The sequence below is a fragment of the Malaya genurostris genome, chromosome 2, assembly GCF_030247185.1.
Source record: "Malaya genurostris strain Urasoe2022 chromosome 2, Malgen_1.1, whole genome shotgun sequence".
NCBI classification, from domain to species: Eukaryota; Metazoa; Arthropoda; class Insecta; order Diptera; family Culicidae; genus Malaya; species Malaya genurostris.
The window spans coordinates 11,146,764-11,171,921 of NC_080571.1; the positions used below are offsets into that span (position 1 = coordinate 11,146,764).

The 25,158-nt window shown below is 36.9% G+C and overlaps 2 protein-coding genes across 4 annotated transcripts in view; both read left to right on the plus strand.

The window, feature by feature from the left end:
- The window catches only part of LOC131427705 (E3 ubiquitin-protein ligase MYLIP), a 35,343-nt gene extending 33,675 nt beyond the window's left edge, over nucleotides 1-1,668 (plus strand). Inside the window, exons 4-5 of the mRNA XM_058591140.1 lie at nucleotides 503-974; nucleotides 1,045-1,668. Coding sequence (XP_058447123.1) covers nucleotides 503-974; nucleotides 1,045-1,147 — 575 coding nt within the window. The 3' untranslated portion in view covers nucleotides 1,148-1,668. The remainder of the gene's footprint in view (nucleotides 1-502; nucleotides 975-1,044) is intronic.
- Nucleotides 1,669-7,497: 5,829 nt separating this feature from the next.
- Nucleotides 7,498-25,158, plus strand: part of LOC131431166 (uncharacterized) — a 179,678-nt gene continuing 162,017 nt past the window's right edge. For 2 of the 3 annotated variants that reach the window (XM_058596722.1, XM_058596720.1), the window contains exons 1-2: nucleotides 7,498-7,893; nucleotides 8,861-9,362. The gene's annotated coding sequence lies outside the window, so the exon portion shown is untranslated. The remainder of the gene's footprint in view (nucleotides 7,894-8,860; nucleotides 9,363-25,158) is intronic. The other variant, XM_058596721.1, reaches the window with a different exon arrangement.

The following is a 25,158-nucleotide window of genomic DNA, read 5'->3' on the forward strand; positions in this document are numbered from 1 at the left end:
TCGAGCAGTTTTAAGGAAAACCGAAGAGTCCTAGACTAAGACACTTTTCTTGAATTGCAATTTTAAGCAGAATGAACTGATTGGTTTATTTTTCAACCATATGGAAGATTTATTGATTAAAATCAGTAAAATAAGCGCCGGAATTTGTTTTTACGCACATATTGTTGACATTACTCATACGCTTGCAAAAAGTCTTGCTCCTTAACTAAGGGCATCGAAAAAGATGAAGAATAAAAATGAAATCGTTTTCATTGGGTTTCTCGAAGTAACGTGCTGTATGCGGACTTATTTATTGTGTTCATATGACAAACTTATGCAGATTTTTAAACTATATTTAAGTGAATTTTCAAGTACTGCGGAAAGTATCACCTGCATAAAAATAGTTGTCTAACGCTTCACTCGAATTTTAGTTTTCAACTTCGCGCGGATTTCGCGTGTTTTAGTGTTCGACTTCGCGCGGATTTCGCGCGTTTTGATTTTGAAATTTTTCGTAACAACCCTGCGAGTGTCGAGTTGAAGCTACCGAATCACCGCACGGCGGCTTCACTCTATCGGGCCATCACAGAGAAGCATGTGTTCTACTCGTGCGAGACAGTCCGGCCCGTCGTTACCACTCAATTTATCCGCGATCTCAAAGGAACGATTGTCTCCATGTTTAACGAAGATACCGAACTGGGCAAGCGGTATGTTTTCGATATTCAGCGAACCTGTCGCGAGGTGTACGATAACTCGCGTCGAATTTTGCATGCTCGTGGAATCGAGATCAGTAAGGTGCAGCTGCATTGTCCCCGGGTGCAAGCCGAAGAACTCGATCAGAGGCTTGCCGAGGAAGCGGAAGAGAACAGCAAGCTGGACAGGTTAGTTGAGGAACGAATCGTCGAGGCGGTTACCTGCATAATTTGCGCCGATAATATCATGGACACGATATTTCTGCCTTGCGGACATATCACAGCTTGTCGTCAGTGCGCAGAACAGTAAGTTTAAACTTTTCGATCCTTCGAGGTACTTTAAACTTTAAACGTTTTTTTTTTGTTTTGTTTCCAGATGTGATCGCTGCCCACTTTGCCGGGCCGATATTGACTGTGTGAACAAGGCATTTTTTCCGCAAGTTCTACGAACTAAGAATGAGTTAGCTTCGGTTCAGTAAATTCACGCAGTAGTCACATTACCAGTAATCTATAAGGTCTTAAAAACGTATCTAACCTCTCTGATTAAATACCGCTAATTGATACCACGAGCTATGCCACTAGAGCGTTTATCGCTAACGATTGCAAGTTTGACAAAAAATTAAATTAGTTTTTTGTTGATTTCCGTTACAAACTACGCAAAAACAAACAAAAAATGAAAAGGTGATATTTACTTTTAGTTAGGTTTATTTGTGCCTACAAAGGCAATAAAATACAGAAAATGCAACAGAACCATAATATCAATATCACGAATAGTAGTCATATATCAATGCAATTAATTAGTATCAAGTGATCGGAATGTTTGCTTAATGCGAGTACTGTTAGGAGAAAGTATTTTCCGTTGAGTATTTTTTGTATACCATGAGTTTTACTTATTAGACATCCCAATGTCGATTATTCATCATTGTATGATATGTACGTGTAAGATAACATTATCAATGAAGCTGAGAAACAATTTTAAATTGTTGTTAATAAACAAAAACCTTAGAAATAAACTTATTTTAATTGAAAGTCCGAAAAAGTAATCCTTTTGGGTAGGATCCACACGCTCATTCAATGTTACTCTCAAGTGAGTAATTTGTACTCACTTTTGTTTATTTAATTTAAATCAGCTGTTTTTCAAAGAAGGACGTATCTTACAAAAGTAAACAAATCGAGGTTCTCTCTCCTACCAATAAATGCTTCAAAATCCTACAATTTTGTCTAAAAATTCGTATTCTACAAAAATCTCAATCTTGGTAATACCAAGAACTATAAAAGGCGAAACTGTCATTCCATTTGTTTACGCAAGTTTCGCCCTCCGTGTTCCATGCCAACAAACAGGGCGATACTTCAATTGCTGGTAAGGAAGGGCGAAACTATTTATTTTCTTTATTTTAGATAGTTACCGAACCTTTTATTACTGGAAATAGTAAAAGAGACAATAAAACTACTCACAGATTTGTCTTAGTAGCGAAAACCAGTCAATTTCGTGAAAAATGCGCAAGGGCGTATCTTTATAATTCACACAGGAAGTATGAAAGTAAACAAATCGAAAAAGGGCGAAACTCTTTTTATGTTGATTTATTCAATGGATATAGAAGGAAAGTGGTAACATTTGCGTGCCTTTTGAAAATAAACTAACAATTCATCGACTAATCATAAATTGATCAGAGAATATACGATAATTTCTAAACACGATTTGAAACCGAAGTCGAAACATTCATCGATGATTTTCTCCATTTGCTGTCAATGTTAGATTCGCCGTTCTTTGAAAAACAGCTGAAATGTCAAAAAGTGAGTAATATTGATTTAGAAGACTGAGTAACTTCTACTCAGTTTTTAAATTGACAACAAGTTTTACTCACAGTGCTTTGAAAACGTTGTGTGAAAATTTACGTTCACTGAACTTTTCCCTTTGTCGGAGGCGGAACCATATTATAAGAGCACATTATCGAAATGCTTACTATACACCTCAAAGCAATTTGCGCAGGTTGAAGTCGGTAAATAGTATTCAGTGGCCCTTATTACCGGTATCACTACACGGTGAAAACCAAGTGAAGTGATTGTGACCCTTATTATCGGTATCACTTCACGGTGAAAATCGAGTGAAGTGAATTCAGGTCCTGAGTACGGAAGTCGCTCCAAAGACAAAAGTAATTATTTGGATAAACTTGATGTCATTATGAACATCACGCCATCAACATTTCGTTGAAAAAATGAGTTTTTTCCACTACAGTGATCACTTCACTATGAGTGATACTGGTAATAGGGAAAATCAAGTGAAGTGACATGTAAGTGAAGTGAATGTGAAAGTGGAAGTGAGAACGGTAATAAGTGCCAGTCATATAGCAAGTATTTTATTTATTTATTCTATATAAGAATACATCAGAGCATTTCTACGAATGCTGTACAAAATGCCAGTACGTGGGCAACGTAGGAAGGCAGACGGATCCTTTCCATAGACCGATGAACAGGTAGCGGCTTCCTTCATTCGTTGGATAAAAGTAAGTCAGTATTTGTTCAAAACAAAGAATTCCTTTTTCGAATCCCTTATTCAATTCGAATGATATTGAGTAATCTTTACTCACTCGTGCTAATTTTCCCATTTGTAGCACTGAGTAAATGTTACTCAGAATTTGACAAATACCATATTTACTCAAAAGTGAGTAAACAAGCTTTACTCTCTATAGAGTAGTTCCACTTTTAACGAAATTGAGTGAAATTGTACTCACTTGAGACATAAATCAAATAAACATAGATTTCCCAGTGTAATAGTAATGTAGTTGAGCAACCCGTGACACCAAAAGCACCGTCTGGTGGAGAATGGGTGCGTAAATGCTCCTAAAATGCATGCAAAAAGTTGCCTGCGCATTTAACACAACCACAGTAGCTAATGGAAAAAAGTACACCCGTTTGTCACTAGAGGTGCTGTTAGTGTCACCGTACTGTGAGAAATCTATGTTCATTTGATTTATGCTTGAGAGTAACATTGAATGAGCGTGGCAAAAATTCGTGCAATTTGACAGAAGTCAGATAAAAAAAATGCTACAAAATCATCGTTTGATTGGCACATCGTCGCAAAGCTGATTTACCGGTAGCAACACCTGCCAATGTAAAATGAAACCGAGAAAAGGAGGATTCCTTCGAAAATTTTTATATCGGCAGTAGCACAGATAACAGATATACAGGCTCGAACAAAATTTTTCAAAATCCTGTATAAATTTCAAATTTGCTATACGTTGAAAACACTACTGCCACCTACTCGACTGTTCTCCGCGATCTTTCAAAACGTTCCACTACGTTCCGGAACGATAACAAAATCCTCCTGCCTGTTATAGAAATATTCCAACTACAACAATTTTAACACTTATCACACGATTTCCCTAAGTGTTAAAGACATCTTTATTTCCATGTCGCGTAAATCACACGAGAATTCGATCGGAATAAAAAAAATAAACTTGTCATTTTAACCAACAGCAACACAAAATTATTTATCAAATTATCAAATTATTTTTTATCAAATAGTTATTTCTAATAACTAGGTAACAGTGGGAAATCTAGGTTTACTCAATTCATGCTACTGTATGGTTGTGTTAAATGCGCAGGCAAGTTTGTACAGGCATTTTAAGAGCATTTACGCACCCATTCTACACCAGACGGCGCTTTTAATATCACGGGCTGCTCAACTACAGTACTATTACACTGGGGAATCTAGGTTTATTTTATTTATGACAGTAGCTAATGGAAAAAAGTACACCCGTTTCTCACTAGAAGCGCTGTTAGTGTCTCCGTACAATGGGAAATCTATGTTTATTTGATTTATGCTAACAGTATCCTTTACTTTTTTCTCGCTTACTATTTTGCTCACAAAAAAACAATTATAATCAAATTTCTGTAATTTTCCCTTTCAACAAAACACTAATGTTAGTGCTCTCGTGGAATTTATTTTGTACTTTCAAGTTCTCATTCCGCAAGAAACCCAACTAACCAAAAGTTCGGATAAAAGGGACTGATTTGGCTTAAGCAGCTCTCAAAGTTCATCAATAGCATTCTAAGCAACCCATTTTTTCAAGTAATTATCGACACTTGAAGGTTAGCACGACGCAACCGAACGAACTTCTAAGCTGCTTCTAGAATACATTGTTCAGCTTCTATGCTTTTGTTCACACGGAACTTGTTCTGTACTTTCAAGTTGCCAATAGTACCACGCGTACTCTTAAGCAGCGAGAAAGTTCACGCGGAACTTGTTCTGTACTTCGAACTGTCAAAAATTGCCACATGTTTTCTTAAACAGTTAGAAAGTTCACGCGGAACTTGATCTGTACTTTCAAGCTCTCAAAAGTTCCGCGTGTACATTTAAGCAGCAAGAAAGTGGATTTTTTAAGTAATTGTGGAACTTCTGGTTGCTTGGGAGAGTGATTATTTTAAGTAACGATTGAAATTGCTTTGGAATCTTTTTTTTTTAGAAAACGAAATCGATCGACATTGTGAATCAGAAGTTTAGCATTCAAAAATACACTCAATTTTGCTTAACTTGAAATTCTACTATTCGATCTTTTTCAGAATAAATCGATCCCAAAGAACTAACTTTTTTCAATTGAAATACACGAATCTATAGTAAGATATTACCCAACTAAGTAAAAGTTCGGATAGAAGAGACTGATTTGCCTTAAGCAATTTACGAAGTTAATTAATAGCATCCATTTTTAAAGTAATTATCCTCACATGAAAGTTCGCGTGACGCAACCAAAAGAATTTCTAAGCTACCTCTAGGATAGATTGTTCAGATATTATGCGGCGTATTATATTTTCAAGTTTCCAAAAGTACCAAGCCTACTCTTAAGCAGCGACTGATTTGGGTTGAGCAGCTCTCAAAGTTCATCAATAGCATTTTAAGCAACCCATTTTTTAAGTAATTATCGACACTTGAAAGTTCGCGCGACGCAACCGAACGAACTTCTAAGCTGCTTCTAGAATACATTGTTCAGCTTCTATGCTGCGAAAAAGTTCACACGGAACTTGTTCTGTACTTTCAAGTTGCCACACGGAAAAGCCAGCGATCGCAAAACAACTAAAATATTTGTTGTTTTTCTGATTTTGATTGGTTAAAATTTGGTACAACTAATCAACTGTTGTTTTAACTAATTCATTTGGATGAACAAAATGTTCAAATGAGATGTGAAAACTTTTAAATTAGTTGAATAAAAATCTTCAATTGATTTTATCAGGACATGAATGGTATAGTTTTGTCGATTAATGTTTCGTTCAAACTTCTATGATGGAACTGAATTTTTCTATTTTGCCGGTTATCTGATGTGCTGAATGCAGTAGTTCAATGTCTATGTTTAATCGAATGTCTTCCAAAAGGCACCTACACAAATTGTTTTCTCAATACTGAATACAATATTTGGTAATGATATCTTCCACGTAAAATCATTTGATTCTTCAATTGTTAATCATTTTCATCGTTGAACTGTTTAAAGGTCGTTTAATAAAAGATTCGCAACATAACACTGAAAGTATATATATCGTCATCTTTTATATATGGACTTTATATTACGACAGTCCAGATAATTGATGCTGGCCTGTATTACACTCGTCTAAAAATCACGCTTTTCCATCACGAGCCCCTCGTTTTGTTCAACGAGTACGAATACACTCTTGTTTATTATGACTTAAAACCGATGTAAGCACATTGAAACGTTTCTCAATCAAACAAGTAAGTTTATAAAATTGTATTCAAGTCATTAGTCGTTTGAATGCGCGGGGCAGATTATTCATGTTTTGTGCATTACTTACTAAGCATCTTCACGAATATGTTCACATTTAATCTGTTAAAGAAGCGGATAACTATCAAATATTCAATGCAATGCCGATTGTTTCGATGAGCATTAATGGACACACGAGACTTAAATGGTACGGTACGTACCGCACAAAACTGCATAAATTCGAAAATCCACTCGTAAAACCGCAAGTTTATAGAAACAGTTTTTTGTTGTTGCCGAATGTCTTCAAAAATTGATAAAACATCTCGATCTGGTGTTATCGCGACCAAAATTTGATTGAAAAAATTGACTTTGGAACCTAGTAAAACTCGCAATTCGTTTTCGAAATGCAGTGTCAAAGAGTTGACACAAAATATATCCCGATCTCGATGATTCATGCATTTCTAAGACAAAACAAGAAAACCGCATAATTTTGAAAATTCGCATAAAAAATTCGTCCGCGTAAAAAACCGCAGATAAATTTTTGATTACAGGATTTATTCGTAGGAAAACAGAAACTCGATTTGTTTACTTTAGTAAGATGCCCCTTTCTTTGAAATGTAAGTGGTATGATAAAATCTCGTTTGATTTTTCAAATAGCCGCAAGAGCAAGTGGCAGTTCCTCTTTCTGTTATGTCTTTTGTATCAATTACTAAGCGGTTTCCTCGTTTACCACTAAACTTTTGTAATTGTGCTTAATTGTAAATCCACGGAAACTTTTATATTCGCGTCACAACAATCGAAAGAGACAAAGTCACAATAATCGAAAGAGAGAGAATACAAAAAGAAACTGCCACTTGCTCATACGCCCTTTGAAAAATCAACCGAGAAATCCAGATTTCATATGGATTGGATAGTTTGTTTTGCGCAAGTAACCTGGGCTAGTTTTTGGATTTCACATAAAACTGATATAAGAGTGTACTCGCTGGCCAAAATGTGACTGCCGATTGCTGTCAAAACCCGTCATGACGTTTCAAATCAACGGCAACTGCAGACTCGTCTAAAATCATCAAAGTCACGCATACATTTGCACAACTGATCCCGTCACGACACGGTTAAAAGTCAAACGTAGTGTCGAGGAAACCAAAAAGCGAAGAAGTGGTGGAACACCGTAATCGTCAGTTCGCCCATACTTCGTCGTCGTGTGTGCGCTTTTGTAATAACTAACTTTTTTGAATCGTGTGTCGCGAAAGAGCTCCTGCTTTGCCCTCTAAACGCGCATATCGGAAAGAGCTAGTGTACTCGTCGGTTACGACAAGCGCTTCCGGCGTTAGTGGCGCTTCCGGTGCGACGGAACGGGCCCGATTCGTGGCACGGAAATCGCGGCGAACCCCGGGGAAAATTGGATGTCTAAAATGGACGCAACGTCGTAGTAGAGCGAGGAGAGGTTTTTCTTCTGAGTGCGAGCGAGAAAGCGTGTTCGAGTCAACGGTGCGGGATTCGTTGGTGTGAGTGAAAAGGTAGGTTCACGGATGTTGGATAAAGAGTTAGCAGTGGAATGGGTTTTGTTGAGGAAGAGGGACAAAGGGAAGTAGAAAAAGGCAGTGCTGCCGGTTTGATTGTCTTCGGAAGGTTCTTTGATCTATGAGGATTCCGAGATGAATCGGTCTAAGTTCTTGTAGCAAACATAGAAAAGAAATCAATAGTCCCACTACAAGAGGGCCTAACTGAAAATGAAAGGAACACTTTTTAGCTTCAAATATGAAATAATCTCGTAGTTCGCGAAAGAAAAAGTAAATAAATTCGAAACTGCCATTTCAAATCCGTTGGTCGTAGAACGATCTAAATTTACTGTGCAATCGAAACAATGATTTTCAGTACAGTACTCAAATTTACAATAAATGTTTATGTTGTGCAACAAATTCAAAAAAAAATATGTTTCATGAAATTTTAAATTGGAAAGAAGACATTTCTTGAACAGTAAAACTTTTGATTGAATAAAAATGTTTTCCTCGTTAGATACTGATTAAATTTGAAAATAATATATTTGGCATTCACTGTTTGAAACGTTGAAAAATTCTTTTCAAGGGAATACAAAATTGAACCTAAAGACGATTATTCGCTGAAATAATCTAAATCGTAATAAAGTTTTGTAGTTATAGTTGTTAATCTCAAAGTATTAATTTTGTTAACACCATTGTTACAAAACGATTGGAAAAAGTTTATATGCAAAGAAAAGTATTTTTTTAATTTTTGCTGCTAAGAGCGATATTTTATTTAAAAATCGCAAAGAAACAATGTTGGATAAATTATTGCTCCTGAAAATATATAGAATAAGTTTCTGTATATCAACTATTCAAAATAAGCACTTGTAACATTCAATTTGACCACTAAATCATTTAAAGTTGCTAACACTCCAATGTTTCGTATTTTTCTCATTTCATACTTCTATCCGTGAATTGCATTGTTCTTACTTGGATCTGGCAGCTCTGGTCGGTTGTGCAAACGCCAAAGCCAAAGCAAAGTGCGGGTTTTGTAGCCTGTGTTTGTGGATGTGTAGAAAGTACACCAGGCAAAGGAGTGAACGAAAAGGCACCAATAAGCCAACATCACCGTTGTGATAGGTTCAGAAGAGTGAAGACAGCAAAAAAAAGAAAAGAAAAAGAAGATTGCATGTGAAGAAGAGCCCGGAGAAAGGAAAATAAGGCAAGAAGTCTGAGGAAGAAAAAAAAGTGAATAAAAGTGTACAAGTGGAAATCCGAAAGAGGCAATGGCTATTAATTTGTTAGATAAGAAATCTTCCAAATTTATGTGATTTTTAAGCAAGGTATTTGCGTTTCCGCCGACAAGGCCTACTAAAGTTTTTCCTCCGTAAGGATAAGTAGCGTTAATGCGGTGAAATTAGAGCAACTAAGTTAGTGAGACCAGGAGAACGACGGAGGCAAGCAGGAAAATCTGCCAGGATTGGGTTCCAGAAAGTGAGAACGAGGTAAGTTTGCTTATTGGTGTGCAGATAACTGTCAACACGAATGAAATATCGAGCTCGACAGCAATGTTTACCTATCCAAAATTACTCAGTTTCAGCTTCAGACCCATTTTAGTCATCGCCTGATTTTGACTGCCAAATCAAATATCATTATTTGACTGTATTTCTTCTATCCGGCTTCCGGAATCAACACAAGCAGATTTGATATTAGATGCAGCATCTTTTTCCCGTCGAACGATCATTGTAAGGTTAAAACGAGGGTTAAATAAAACGATAAATATAAAAAGAAGTGATCTTTTCGTTGCCACCAAACTTTGAATCGCAAAAAAAAACAAACTAATAAGCACCCTGCCACTCCGCCATATTCATATCGCTGTTTTGTCTTCCGCAGTGTATGATTGATGACGACATGTTGCTGAAACTGGTCTATATAGCGTTAATAATACAACCGAAGTGGTGTGTTCGTGAGAGTCTTAATCTTAAACGGGGTATTCAACATGTACGCAGCAGTCAAGACCGGTTCCCGCAAGCTGAGAACAATTCTGACCTATTCAGATTGTTTGAAACTTTCAATGGACCCTTGTTCTCTGTACTCTGTACGATGTCAAACTCACGGGAAACTGCCCTATATTAATGGGAACTGGTTTTTCGATTTCTTAGCGCCATGCTTCGATGTTTTTCATCAAGAGTTACAACTCAAGTTGCTAACCTAAGTGACTGTGCTTGCGTTTCTAACTAGCAGAATCAATTTGAAATGGTTCCAAACATTAGAATAAGAATCATTTTAATGCTCCAAGTAACCGCTGTTTGTTTGTTCATTTATGTGCAAACTTAAATAATATAAGTATTAAATATCTTGTTCCTATTTTTTTCCGCTGTGAACAAGAGTTTGAGGGAATTTTAGGGTAACAGAGGTATTTTGGCCCACTTTAGGATTGATTTTATTTTGGTCCACTTTATAAAAATATCCACCAAATATTGTAATATCTTTAAAAACCCCTTCCGCAATAGGTAATTTAATGTGATTAGCTTCAAATTGATGCAAAATGAGTTACTTAACATCGATAAAATCCGATGAAATCGATGAAGTTTGTTAGGTGGGCCAAAATATATGAAGTGGCCAAAATACCTCTGTTACCCTAATTATCGACTATTTAAAGAATAAATATATTTTGACAACACGCAGAGAAATAGAACACATTAGATTCTAATATATTGAGTCCCTAAGTCAACTTCAATTAATTGTTTAAATCAAATAAAATTATTTTTGATTAAAAATTTTAATCAAATAAAACTCTTTTTGAATCTATTTTAGTGTGGCAAATTTCAAAATTTTATTGAAACAGATCAAAAGTTTATTTGATTCTAATGTTTGTTACAGTACATTAGATGTATTTAAATCAAATATGTTGTTGGATAGATTTAAATAAAAATATGTTGACACTTGAATTAAACTGATTCAACTATACTGAGCCTTCATCATTCAGTAATAGCCGTTCAACCGAGAAGGTTGTGTATAGAAGCGTACAGTTTAAAAACGCTGGTTAGTTTACACGCGTTAAATACGACAACGGTTGAACTACAGGTAGAGACCTGTTGGCAGCAGCCGTTAAAACGTAAAATCGTGCTGCATAAGAGAGCCCTAGTGCTGGGCCAAGCTGGTGAAGGAAACAACAAAGGGCGTTTCCCAAGCTCTACCCAGGCCACAATATACAGCCACAAGTGCTGAGCAGGAGAGTGCAGAGGCACATTGAAGAAGAAGAGTGCAAAGGCACACAGAAGCAGGAGAGTGCAAAGGCACACCGGTGCGAAGGCACTTCGGTGCAGAAGCATATCGGTGCGGAGCACAAGGAAGAAGGAGACAAGACAACTCGGTCTTTCCACTGCCATACAACACGCAGGTATACACCGGTGACCTGCGCTGGTTACAGCTGGCGAAGACAAAAGTAAATCGGAGATCGAGTGGTGCTGGATGTCAGGTAGCAGTAGCATCACATCCAACAATCAGCAACCAACAAGAACATCTAGAGCAACGAGGATCTACACGGCAGTGCAACGGAGATAGACAACAATTTCAAGGTAGAAGTTTTTTTTTTTCCTTTTAATTGAGTACTGTGTAGTGTTGGTTTCATTTTTTATTTTAAAGTTTGATTAAAAATTTTAATGTGATGGATGAATCCATGGACGTAAATCCTAGCATGAATCCTATACCCCCACGAACGAAAAAATATCAGGAGAGCTCTTCTGGGCCTTGGATAGTCTTTTTTAGACGTATATCAAAGCCATTAAACATTTACCAAATTTCTAAAGGTTTGACATCACGATACTCTTCAATCAAAGAGATCATAAAAGTAAATAACGATAAAATTCGTGTTGTGGTAAATAATTTGAAACACGCGAATGATATTGTCTCTTCGGAACATTTCATTAAAGAGTATAAAGTTTACATACCCTCCAAAGATGTCGAAATTGACGGTGTTGTTACCGAAGCGAGTCTTTCGGTAGATGATTTACTCAAGCATGGTGTTGGTCGTTTCAAGAACTCTATGCTTGAGGGTGTGAAAATACTGGAGTGCAGACAACTGTACTCAGTAGTTTATGAAGAGGGAAAAAAAGTTTATCGCCCATCAGACTCGTTTCGAGTGACATTTGCCGGATCTGCGTTGCCGTCCCATGTCTATGTCGATAAAATTCGCCTCCCTGTTCGGCTTTTTGTTCCAAATGTAATGAATTGTACGAACTGCAAAAAATTCGGACACACAGCTACTTACTGTAGCAATAAACCAAAATGTATTAAGTGTGAAGGACCTCATAAAGATAATGATTGCAACAAGGAAATTGAAAAATGTATTTATTGTGGGGAAAGTCCTCATGAGGATATTTCATTATGCACTGCATTTAAAGTGCACAAAGACAAAATTAAGCTTTCTTTAAAAGCACGGTCTAAGCGCACATATGCAGAAATGCTTAAAACGGTCATTGATGTCCCCCCTTTGGAAACCGAAAACGGGTTTTCAAATCTAGAGGAAACAGAGGACTCTGACTCTGACGAAAATAGTGAAGGTAATTCGTTTATCACTACCCAAGGGTCAGCTAAGAGAAAGAAGTCTTCTTCCAAGTTACCAAAAAAGACACCTAAAGTTTCATCTTCAAAAAAAGATCCCCGTGTTAAACAAAAAAAGTCAAAACCAAAGACTGTGCCTCCTGGTTTGTCAAATTCACAAACCAATCCAGGATCTAGCACAGAAAAAGGTAATAATCCTGTGGGCTCCATTTCACAGCCACCAACAGGATTACTGAAGTTTTCGGAAATTGTTGAATGGATTTTCTCAGCATTCAATATATCTGAACCCTTAAAGACCCTCATAATGGCATTCCTTCCAATAGCTAGAAATTTTTTGAAGCAGTTATCAGCTCAATGGCCAATTGTCTCAGGTTTTGTATCTTTTGATGGATAATTTATCACCCGCCGCAAATGATACAATCACTGTCCTGCAGTGGAATTGTCGAAGCATCATGCCAAAACTTGATTCATTTAAAATTTTATTGCATAGTCAAAAATGTGATGTATTTGCTTTATGCGAAACATGGCTTACTTCAAACATAGCTTTAAATTTTAATGATTTTAACATTATACGTCTCGATAGAGACTCTCCGTATGGTGGAGTGCTTTTGGGAATTAAGAAATGCTGTTCCTTTTATAGATTAAACATCCCTTCAACTTCTAGTATAGAAGTTGTTGCTTGCCAAATAAACATTAAAGGCAAAGATATTTGCATAGCTTCGGTTTATATTCCTCCAAAAGCACAAGTTGGACAGCGACAGCTTAATGAAATGGTTGAAGCCCTTCCTGCTCCACGATTGATTCTGGGGGATTTAAATTCGCACGGAATGATGTGGGGTTCCGTTTACAATGATAGCAGATCATCTTTAATACAAAACATTTGTGACAATTTTAGCATGACGGTATTAAATATGGGTAGCATGACACGGATCCCAAGACCTCCTGCACGCCCAAGTGCATTAGATCTATCTCTTTGCTCAACATCAATTCGACTAGATTGCACCTGGAAAATATTGCCTGATTTACACGGTAGCGATCATTTACCAATCATCATCTCAATTAGCTGTAACAAATGTATTGCTAATTCAGCTAGTATTCCATATGATTTGACAAAAAATATCGACTGGATTAAATACCAAAGTAGAATCTCTAGTATTTTGAATTCAATGGAAGAGCTCCCTCCACTTGAAGAATATGACTTCCTCATTTGTTCGATTCTGGAGGCAGCAGAACAATCCCAAACTAAACGCTTTCCTGGGCCAACGACTAACAGAAGGCCTCCCAACCCCTGGTGGGACAAAGAGTGCTCAGAGGCTAAACTCGCAAAACAAAATGCTTGCAAGACGTTTCTAAAACGGGGAGGAGGAACTCCTCAGAATTTTGAAAAACTTATGGTTTTAGAAACCAAGTACAAGAGCATACTTCGAGCCAAAAAATGTAGCTATTGGAGACATTTTGTCGAAGGTTTGTCAAGAGAAACCTCAATGAGCACTCTTTGGAATACGGCCAGACGAATGAGGAATCGTAACGTGGGCAATGAGAGTGATGAATACTCGAACCGATGGATATTTGACTTTGCTAGGAAAGTTTGCCCAGATTCTGTTCCTACACAAAGCATTATACGGGAATCTCCTCCAAATAATGGTTTTATTAATAACCCATTTTCAATGATGGAATTTTCTATAGCACTCTTGTCTTGTAACAATAACGCCCCTGGGTTGGACAGAATTAAATTCAACTTGGTGAAGAATCTGCCCGACCTCGCAAAAAGACGTTTGTTGGAATTGTTCAACAAGTTTCTTGAGCAAAATATTGTTCCGCCTGACTGGAGACAAGTGAAAGTTATCGCCATTCAAAAGCCGGGGAAACCAGCTTCAAATCACAACTCATATAGACCCATTGCGATGTTGTCCTGCATCAGAAAATTGTTCGAAAAAATTATTCTACGACGTCTCGACACTTGGGTCGAGACGAACGGTTTGTTGTCAGATACTCAGTTTGGCTTCCGTAGAAATAAAGGGACGAATGATTGCCTTGCATTACTTTCGTCTGACATCCAAATTGCCTTCGCTCAAAAGCAACAAATGGCATCTGTATTTTTAGACATTAAAGGAGCATTTGATTCAGTTTCCATTGATGTTCTTTCAGACAAGCTCCACCAACATGGACTTCCAGCGGTTATAAATAATTATTTGCACAACCTTTTGTCAGAGAAGTGCATGTATTTTTCACATGGCGATTTGGCAACATTCAGAATTAGCTACATGGGTCTCCCGCAAGGCTCATGCCTCAGTCCGCTCCTCTATAATTTTTACGTGAATGACATTGACAGCTGTCTAGTAACCCCATGTACACTAAGGCAATTGGCAGATGATGGCGTGGTTTCAGTTACTGGGCCCAAAGCTATTGATCTGCATAAACCATTGCAAGATACCTTAGATAACTTGTCCGTTTGGGCTGTTCATCTTGGTATCGAATTCTCTGCGGAGAAAACAGAGTTAGTCGTCTTTTCAAGAAAGCATGATCCCGCGCAGCTTCAGCTCCATATGATGGGAAGAATGATCCAACAGGTCTTAACTTTTAAATACCTCGGGGTGTGGTTCGATTCCAAATGCACGTGGGGAGGACACATTAGGTATCTGATAACGAAATGCCAACAAAGAGTAAATTTTCTTCGAACAATAACAGGATCTTGGTGGGGTTCTCATCCGCAAGATCTAATAAAATTGTATCAAACAACGATACTTTCAGTGATGGAATATGGATGCGTTTGTTTTCGTTCCGCTGCAAACTCTCATTTTATCAAACTTGAGCGAATTCAGTACCGTTGTTTGCGAATTGCCTTAGGCTGCATGCACTCGACACATACAATGAGTCTTGAAGTTCTCGCGGGAGTTCTTCCATTAAAAGATCGATTTTGGGAGCTTTCATCACGCCTGCTAATAAGATGTGAGGTGCTGAATCCCATGGTAATTAATAATTTCGAACGACTAGTCGAGCTTCGATCTCAAACAAAATTTATGACAGTATATTTTAACCATATGTCACAGGAAATCAACCCTTCAAGATATATTCCTATCCGTGTCAGCATCCTAAGTGCCCCTGACTCAACTTTATTTTTCGATACATCCATGCAGCGTGAAGTGCGTGGAATCCCGGATCATCTACGCTCGACGGAAATCCCAAAAATATTTTCAAGTAAGTTCAGGCATATTGACTCTGAGAAAATGTTTTACACGGACGGATCGCGAATTGAAGAAGCGACAGGGTTTGGTATGTTCAACAATAATGTTTCGGCCTCATTTAGGCTTCAAGAACCTGCATCTGTTTATATAGCAGAGCTAGCAGCAGTTCATTATAGTTTGAGTGTAATCGTCACATTATCTCCAAACCATTATTTCCTCTTCACAGATAGTCTGAGTGCAATTGAAGCCATTCGCTCAATCGCTGCTGGCAAAAATGAACCGTTTTTCTTGGGTAAAATAAAACAGTGTCTGAACGACATATTGAATAATAATTATCTAATCACTATAGTCTGGGTCCCGGCTCATTGCTCCATTCCAGGCAATGAAAGAGCCGATAATTTAGCCAAACGTGGTGCTATTGAGGGTGAAATTTATGAGCGACCGATTGCTTTCAACGAATTCTATAGTTCGTCTCGCCAAAGAACACTTGCCAGCTGGCAAGCATCTTGGGATAGAGATGATCTGGGTCGGTGGATGCACTCAATTATTCCGAAAATATCGACAAAGGCATGGTTCAGGGGACTGGATGTGAGTAGGGATTTCATTCGTGTGATGTCCAGACTCATGTCCAATCACTACACGTTAGATGCACATCTCCTTCGAATTGGGCTCTCCGAGACTAATCATTGTGCTTGTGGCGAAGGTTATCGGGATATTGATCATGTCGTTTGGACATGCGTGGAGTATCGTGATGTCAGATCTCAACTAATAAATTCTTTGCGTACCCAAGGTAAACTATCCAATATCCCAGTTCGAGACATTCTTGCTTGTCGTGACCTTTCATACATGAAACTTATTTATCATTTCATAAAGAAAATTGGAGTTTCAATTTAATAAAGGCCCCTTTTAAGACTTAGTTCTGATCCCAGCTACGTCCATGAGTTCAACCAATAGCTAAATTAGAATAAAAATTATGTAACGATACAAACAAACTCGAAACAGTTTATGAAATTATCAACAAAATGTCTGAAAATAACAGCTTATTTTATAATTTATAGAAGTTAATCGTTTGGTTCAAATAATATTTCCGAGTAGATTTCATAATTAATGACGAGTTACCTAAGATGATATTTAAGCTATAAGAGAATATGTTTTAATAAATTCAAAACGTTGTGACTATGTTAGAATTAAATTAGGATAAGAATATTATGTAAAAGTGATGCTACGGCGAAGAAAAACTTATGTAAACTGCCTTAAGAAATAAACGTATTTATGGAAAAAAAAAAAAAAAAACTATACTGAGCCTTAGCTTCAAATTCATGGATGTTGATTAAAATTTTTTGTCTTTGAATCAAATGCTAGAGATTATTGATTCTAAATCATTTTCATTGAATCAACCATTGGTACTCGTTGATTTTGTGATATTTAACACAACTTTTGCTAATATTTCATTTTGTTGCATTATTCATACGGAAAATGTCGTTAGAGTGAGTAATAACTTTTGAAGCAGTTGACGAATTTAAACTATCTGCACTATTGAAATCGTTCGATATGTGCGATACTATAGTGAGTGCTTTCATAGGATAGGTAGGTTACAGGGTTTGGATGAATGAAGCAGTGAAAATGAGTATACATGCTTCACGGCGTATGATATTCATGAATATATTTGCTTTAAGAACCATGTCACTTTTGAAGAAACGTGAGCCTTGTTGCTTTATTGGAATGGCTGTCCATGCACGAGAATGGAAGAGAACAAACAATATTCACTCCTACTACTGTTTCTCCTTCTCACGGTTTCTCAATATTCACGAGACTAGAAAGTGACGAAGATTATATGTTCAGTTTTCGCTAACAGACTGATGACTGGCTCTTAACTGTCGGATCGCTATTCAACAGGAACTTGATTTACAGAAGTAACAAGAGTGCAGGAGCTAGTTTCTCTATAAAACCCAGCAAACGAAGCGTTTGTTTGTTTGCAGTATTTGCTGAGATCCTCAGATCACCATTGCTAATTGCTGCACTCCTGCTACTTCTGTTTATAATATTCAAGTATAACTAAGAATTCTCACCCTCTATGACCTTGACACTAATTGAATAAGTGATATACAACAGTTTTCGTGGCATAAAGTCATCAATAACGTCCGTTCGCGCTCGGAGAGCCAGTCATCAGTCTGTTAGCGAAAACTGAACTTATAATCTTCATCACTTCCTAGCCTCGTGAAGATTGTTAGCTTGCAGTTTAATATTTTGTGAGAAGAACGACGCTCAGACCAACGAGAGAGAAAATTATATTCACGGCTTCTGTGCTTCATGAAGACTCTAACACCAGCACACTGTACAATCTGTACATATATGGAATATATTTGCTTCCACTAGCGTTTTGTTTGCGGGGTTCTTTTTGGCTGCAAAGGCGTTCTCTTTGTGAGCGGTGGAATTGTTTGTTCACAATGCAATGGAAACTATATGTTCATTCACCGGTGAATGAATATTCCAAACCCTGGTAGGTTATGAATTATGCATGTAAAGCGAACTTACATTTGTATTCATTCCAGAATGAGTCAATACCGCAGCCGTACTCAGCTGAGCGCACAAAATGCATTCAATAATAAATAAAAACTTAATTTACAGTAATTATTAAAAAATTCGTTTTAAATAATAATTCATTGAATTAAAAAAAATCCATCATTGAATCTACACACAGTCGCACGAAACCTTGATTTTGGAATGGAAACTCATTTGCTTTGAATCAAATAACAATTGTATTTGATTCCAAGTGAAATGAAATTCAAGTGGAAATGAAATATATTTGAATTCAAAGCACAATATATTTGAATCTAACAGATCGGCTGAAAAGTTCGTATCGTTTCTATGAGAGGGCGCCACTGGAATTAAATCCATACCATTTTCAGTTAGTACCAACCTTCAAAAGATACGTGTATAAATATGACAGCTGTCTGATTATTAGTTTGTGAGATATTGCATTTTGAGTGAAGCTACTTTTGTTATTGTGAAAAAATGGAAAAAAAGAAATTTCGTGTGTTGATGAAACACTACTTTTTGATGAAAAAAAGTGCCGCCGATACAAAAAAATGGCTTGATGAGTGTTATCCAGACTCTGCACCGGGCGAAGCAACAATTCGTAAGTGGTTTGCAAAATTTCGTACTGGTCATATGAGCACCGAAGACGATGAACGCAGTGGACGTCCAAAAGAGGCTGTTACCGATGAAAATGTGAAAAAAATCCACAAAATGATTTTCAATGGCCGTAAAGTGAAGTTGATCGAGATAGCTGACACCCTAAAGATATCAAAGGAACGTGTTGGACATATTATTCACGAATATTTGGATATTAGAAAGCTTTGGGCAAAATGGGTGCCGCGTGAGCTCACAATCGATCAAAAACAACAACGATTTGATGATTCTGAGCAGTGTTTGGAGCTGTTATATTGAAATAAAACCGATTTTTTTCGTCGATATATAACAATGGACGAAACATGGCTCCATCACTTCACTCCGGAGTCCAATCGACAGTCAGCTGAGTGGACTGCACGCGATGAACCGAACCCAAAGCGTGGAAAGACTCAACAATTGGCCGGTAAGGTTATGGCGTCTGTATTTTGGGATTCGCATGGTATAATTTTCATCGACTACCTTGAAAAGGGAAAAACCATCAGCAGTGACTATTATATAGCGTTATTAGAGCGTTTGAAGGACGAAATTTCAAAAAAACGGCCTCATTTGAAGAAGAAAAAAGTTTTGTTTCATCAAGACAATGCACCGTGTCACAAGTCGATGAAAACCATGCTGAAATTGAACGAATTGGGCTTCTAATTGCTCCCTCATCCACCGTATTCTCCAGATTTGGCCCCCAGTGACTTTTTCCTGTTCTCAGACCTCAAGAGAATGGTCGCTGGTAAAAAATTTAGAAGCAATGAAGAGGTAATCGCTGAAACTGAGGCCTATTTTGAGGCAAAGGACAAATCGTACTACAAAAATGGTATCGAAAAGTTGGAAGATCGCTATAATCGCTGTATCGCCTCTGATGGCAATTATGTTGAATAATAAAAACGAATTTTGGCAAAAAATGTGTGTTTCTATTAAACGATACGAACTTTTCAGCCGAACTGTTAATGTTTATGTTATTCTTTCTGTGCCCGTGAAAATAAAAATAATTTCAACAGTTGCACTATTTATGTACCATTTACTTCCACTATTTCACTGTCACGTTATTACACTTTTACAAAGTCACTATACTTTAATGAAGCATAACAAACGTTACAATACAGATACGCGTATTTCGGAATATTATTTACATCCTTCTTCCTTATAAAACCGATACACTGAAGAAGGATGTAAATAACATTCCGAAATACGCGTATTTGTATTGTAACGTTTGTTATGCTTCATTAAAGTATAGTGACTTTGTGAAAGTGTAATAACGTGACAGTGAAATAGTGGAATTAAATGGTACATAATTAGTGCAACTGTTGAATATATTCCGCTCACAGCTCCAGGTGAAAAATAGGGAAAAATAATTTGCTTGACAACTTGACCATGTGTGGTGCATTGGAGGGTGTAATTTATGAAAAAGTACATTGCTATGGATCTTTTTCTGTAGATTCTAGTCGACACCCTTCGGAAATGACGTCGAACAAAATAAAATAACAGAAGGGTGAAAATAACCCAGTACACTCTACATTCAATAATGTAAATATTTAGTTTTTACGGATAAAACTATTTTACGCCGAGATAAAACAACCGCCGAGTAATGCTGTCAAGTGCAAGAAGCGGAACTTCTGGTTGGAATTCAAAACTTCACGCTTCTCTAAATTGTTCCAGCATTTTTTTCGTCCTCTTTGCATTCCAACTTAACCCAGTTCGGTTTTGCAAAACTTTTCACGCCAGTAAAAACTGACCTAAAAGCTGTTTCTCGATAAAGCAATGCCGTTTAAGCAGAGGACACCGCATAATTCATGGAAACTGTTTACTGCACGGGGGAAGGGCAACATAATCTCTCGACGGCAATGGCAAGTTGAATGAAAATTTTCATCTTTATCGGTTCCTTAAATTGTCTAGCTAAAATGCAGCCAGCAATAGTTTATGGCTTTTCGGTTTGTACAGCTGCTGCCACACCTTTAATCGGATCGATGACGTGCTAGAAACTTTGCCCCTCTCGCCACCCCTTTGGCATGCCTTCCCCCGCGCCGGGTTCCAGCATTTTCTGTCCCACGGTTTAGAGTCGGAATTATTCTGCATCAACAGCCGCCACTACTGCCGCAAAGCCCCTCCAATTATGTGGTTAGATTGCACGCGCACGGCAAATTCCATCGCGATAAATATCTGTACTATATACACAACAACTCACCCTTCCCAGGCTTCCTAGCTGTCCTAGTCAAGTCAACAGCAAATATCGCGACCAGACTGCCTCAGTGCAGTTGTATATTCGCGCTTTTGATTTCCAGCTGATACTCATTGTGAAGCCTGTTTCTGTGTGTCTGTGAAATTCTTCGCAATAGTGAACCAGCAGTTGAATGGCGAGTTCAATGTTAAATCGGGAATCCGTTTCGTGGTCGTCGTCGTTTTTTTTTGGTGTGGGAGCAAATTAATGAGATTGACAATAAACGCTGTCAAATTTATGTTGTAATACATTCAAGCAAACAGTCATCGCTAGGCGTTTCAAATCCTAAGATCATCAATCATAATGTGTTATCGGTATAACTTCGATGCTATGCTCGTTGCGTTCTGTGTGGAAAAGGTACGTGTTTAAACGCATTCTCTAAATTGTATGAATTCTATTAGTTTGAGTTTTTTGTGTTTGATTTGACCAAGAAACTTATATCGAAGCAAAAGAATCACTTCGACAAAATTTTGCTCGCACATCACGAAAGTTCGAACTACGCGCACTTCAACTGTCACAGAATTACAAGACAAGACGAAACTCAAATATCATCAGCAGAGAATTTAACCAACAGATTGAGAATCGTTTTGTCAATATCAATGCTCTGGTTGAATATCGATACTACACAGTATACGTATTTCAACTCTAAACCGAAACCGAATGAGAGAAAAAACTAAAGAAAGCTGTTTTGAGTAAACGAAAATGACTTGACTATGAAATTAGACCTTCTGTTTTAACAGACTTAGCATCCAACTAATAATCCTTCCAGGACATACGACAAATGACTTGAAGACCAGCGCCCTATGCATTGATCTGCCAATCGTATCTGCCCTGGTGGCCATTCGGCGTTCCTGGAAAATTGTATCTTATTATTGGTCAAACAACACATTTTTTCGTTCTGTTTTGGCAGGATTTGTACTCTTGCCATTGCATCAGGAAAACATGCCATTGAGTCATATGTCACGAGCAACATTCTGATGGTGACGATCATCCCAGTGTCGCCTCCTCAGGAATCCCGCAAGACCTTACTTTAATAATGTGAAAATTTTACCTTGAAGATCAACGTTTTTTATTTATTGAATAACACAAAATCTTTTTAGAAATTCGCTACATCATCCAGTTGGTCAATTGAAAAACTCCACAATCTGTGAATGATTTGAGCGCGTTGTTCAAACTGCACATACTCAAGTGGGCAGCACTCGAGAATGCATACTTTCTTCAATCCGTGAAACTTTTTTTGCCAAATGAACTGTATCTTGTTCAGTAGTATGAAATCGTCACTATCTTAATGGAGCTGACAGTTCTCCCGGATCTTGAATAGTATCCGGTCTAAATGACTCGCATTTTTTTTCGTTGTCAGATTCTGAAATATTCCATCACATGTTTTTCTGCAAGTATGTTCTTCATGATAGCCCACAGACATTTTCGATAGTGTTTACAAAGGAACTTTGGGAAAAGGAAGAAATCCGTCCAGGTAAAATGGTGATTCCATTTTCCACCTTCCATGCACGACAGAGACGGCTTTGTTGCATTGGGACGTTTTTTGTCATGAAGGGCGCAATTTATGTTAGCGGATCCAAATTACTTCTTTGCCGTTTTCAAAGGTTTCGTTTGTAAATTTCGAGCAATGCCGATCAGATGGTACCAAGAGAATTATAACAACTGAAGTAATTTATTTCAGAAATATTTTTTAAGCAAATTTTGAAATGTTTTTGGCTAGTAAGCTGTTAAAATAACAAAAATTGTTACAAAAAAGATTCTAGCGGGAACAAAATCGTAACAGATTTTGAAACCTTCGTATCACAATTATGATTGAATTTGATATAACTACAGAGGTCCGAAAGCAGAAATTTATAACAATAGTTGTAATAAATTAGATAGCAAATTTAACACAGAAAAACTATATCACAGTAAAATGTTAACATCGTTTCAATCCGAAATTGTTGAATGATTTTTTTTATTAAATGAATAATTTATTTAGTGATCTGGTTTCTTCTTTTAGTTCTTTGAAATTCTGATCATTATATTTCGATATGAAGCAACGGAAAACTCTATTTTTCAATTAATTAACTTTATCATGAGTCTTGCAAATGAAAATAAAACATCATAACTGATTTTGTTATTATATAGTTATCATAAGTTTTAACTTTCAACTGTTTTCATTTGTTAAATATCTCTAAATAACGCAAATTGTTATACATATCAACTGTTGATATACTTGTGTTATGATTTTGTTATGTGCATATGATCCGGTTCTCACCGTATTCATAGCGAGAAACGCTAAAAGCAACTTCATACCCGCTCTAATATTTGCTTTTACGTTTCACGTTTGATAGAAATCGGTTCAGTTTCTCAACCAGACACGCTTTACTCGAACTCAAGACCCAAAAAGTTGCTACATCCACAAAAATCGCGATATGCTTTACTACCGAACTCAGACGTTTTTCCATATAAGAAAGTTTATGTTGAATTATGTAATTTTTATAGGTAATTGTATCATTCGGAATAACTGATGAGCATGAACTAAGCGAGGCATCTCTTGCCGATGATAACACAAATAAGTGAATAATTTTTGCTAATTAGTGACGGTCATTTTGAATTTGTTACTCATTTTTTTGTGCACTTCACTAAGTTCATATGAAGTAAACGAAACACCACTTCCAAACCAGTTTGAAATCAAATCGAAATGGATCAAAATGGAAATCAAAGTGGATAGTTTGTTGTTAATTAGTTGCCAATTAGTTACGAAAATTTTGAATGTGTTGTTCGATTTATTTTTATTTTTTTCGAGTACTTGAAGTTGACGTAGCAATTCTCCTAAATAAGCTTGAAAGCAAATCGATACCCAGTGGATAATTTTTTGCTAATTAGTTGTTAATTAGTTACGGTACTTTTGAATTTGTTGCTCATTTGTTTTTAGTACTGCGCTAAATTCATATGAAGTTAGCAAAGCACCCCTTCTAGATAAACTTAACAACAAATCGAAACCCAGTGGATAATTTGTTGCTAATTAGTTGCATATTAGTTACGGTGGTTTCGAATTTCTTGCTCAATTTTGTTGTGGACTTCGCTAAGTTCATGTGAATTTAACGAAGTATCCCTCCTGAATAAGCTTGAAAAAAAAATCTAAACCCAGTGAATAGTTTGTTGTTAGTTAGCCACGGTAATAATGAATTTGTTGCTCGTTAAATTCATCTGAGATTAGCAAAGTGCTCAAAAAATGAGAATCAGATTCAAAATAACCGTAACTAAGTAGTAACAAATTATTCGCAGGGTTTTGATTTTTTTTGCTTGTTTAGCAGTGGCGTCTCGTGACGACATTTACGGGTTGTGCACTGCTTATGTGGTATGAAATCAGTTGTAACAGTTCGTTCTAAATGAAAAATAACGATTGAGAAATGAATATTCGCTTGTGTTTTTCAATACAATGCAATATTGAAATACTTTTGGTTCGAATGTTTTTTTTTTTATTAAACTTGTGTCGTATCATCAACACAATAGAAGCATTTGGCACTCTGCATATCGAGCAAATCTATCAATAACATCATCAATAAAACAGTTTTGACGTTGCAACTGAGACAGCAATTTATTTTCAACTGCCATAAGCATAAGGCACTGAAGCCACTCCTGAAGGTATGCATACAAGTTCTCACACAGCTAAACGTGACAGAGAGAACAACAAATCTTAGAGCTGAGCTGAGTAATTCGTTCTTTTCTCTGAATCTGTGCAGTAACTCATGTGTATGAAAAAAAAACACTAACACAGTAACAGAAGATATTTGAAATTTTGAAGAATTGCTGTAGACAAAAGCGCACATTATTTTATATTTGGTACCATCCGACCTGCTTTCATCGAATAAATTGAGAATCAAAAAAAAAATTTGACTGAATTTGACCGATTGTGCACATGTGGACGAGACGCCACTGTTATTTAGTAGGAACGTTTCGTTAATTTCTTATAAACTTAGCGAAGTACTCGAAAAATAAAAAAAAAGCAACAAATTCAAAATTATCGTAACTAATTAGCCACTAATCAGCAACAAATTACTAATTGGGTTTCGATTTTTTTAAAGCTTTTTTAGTAGAAGTGCTTCGTTAACTTCATATTAACTGATTCGAATGATTTGTGACACTCGACTCTCCCGGCCTCAG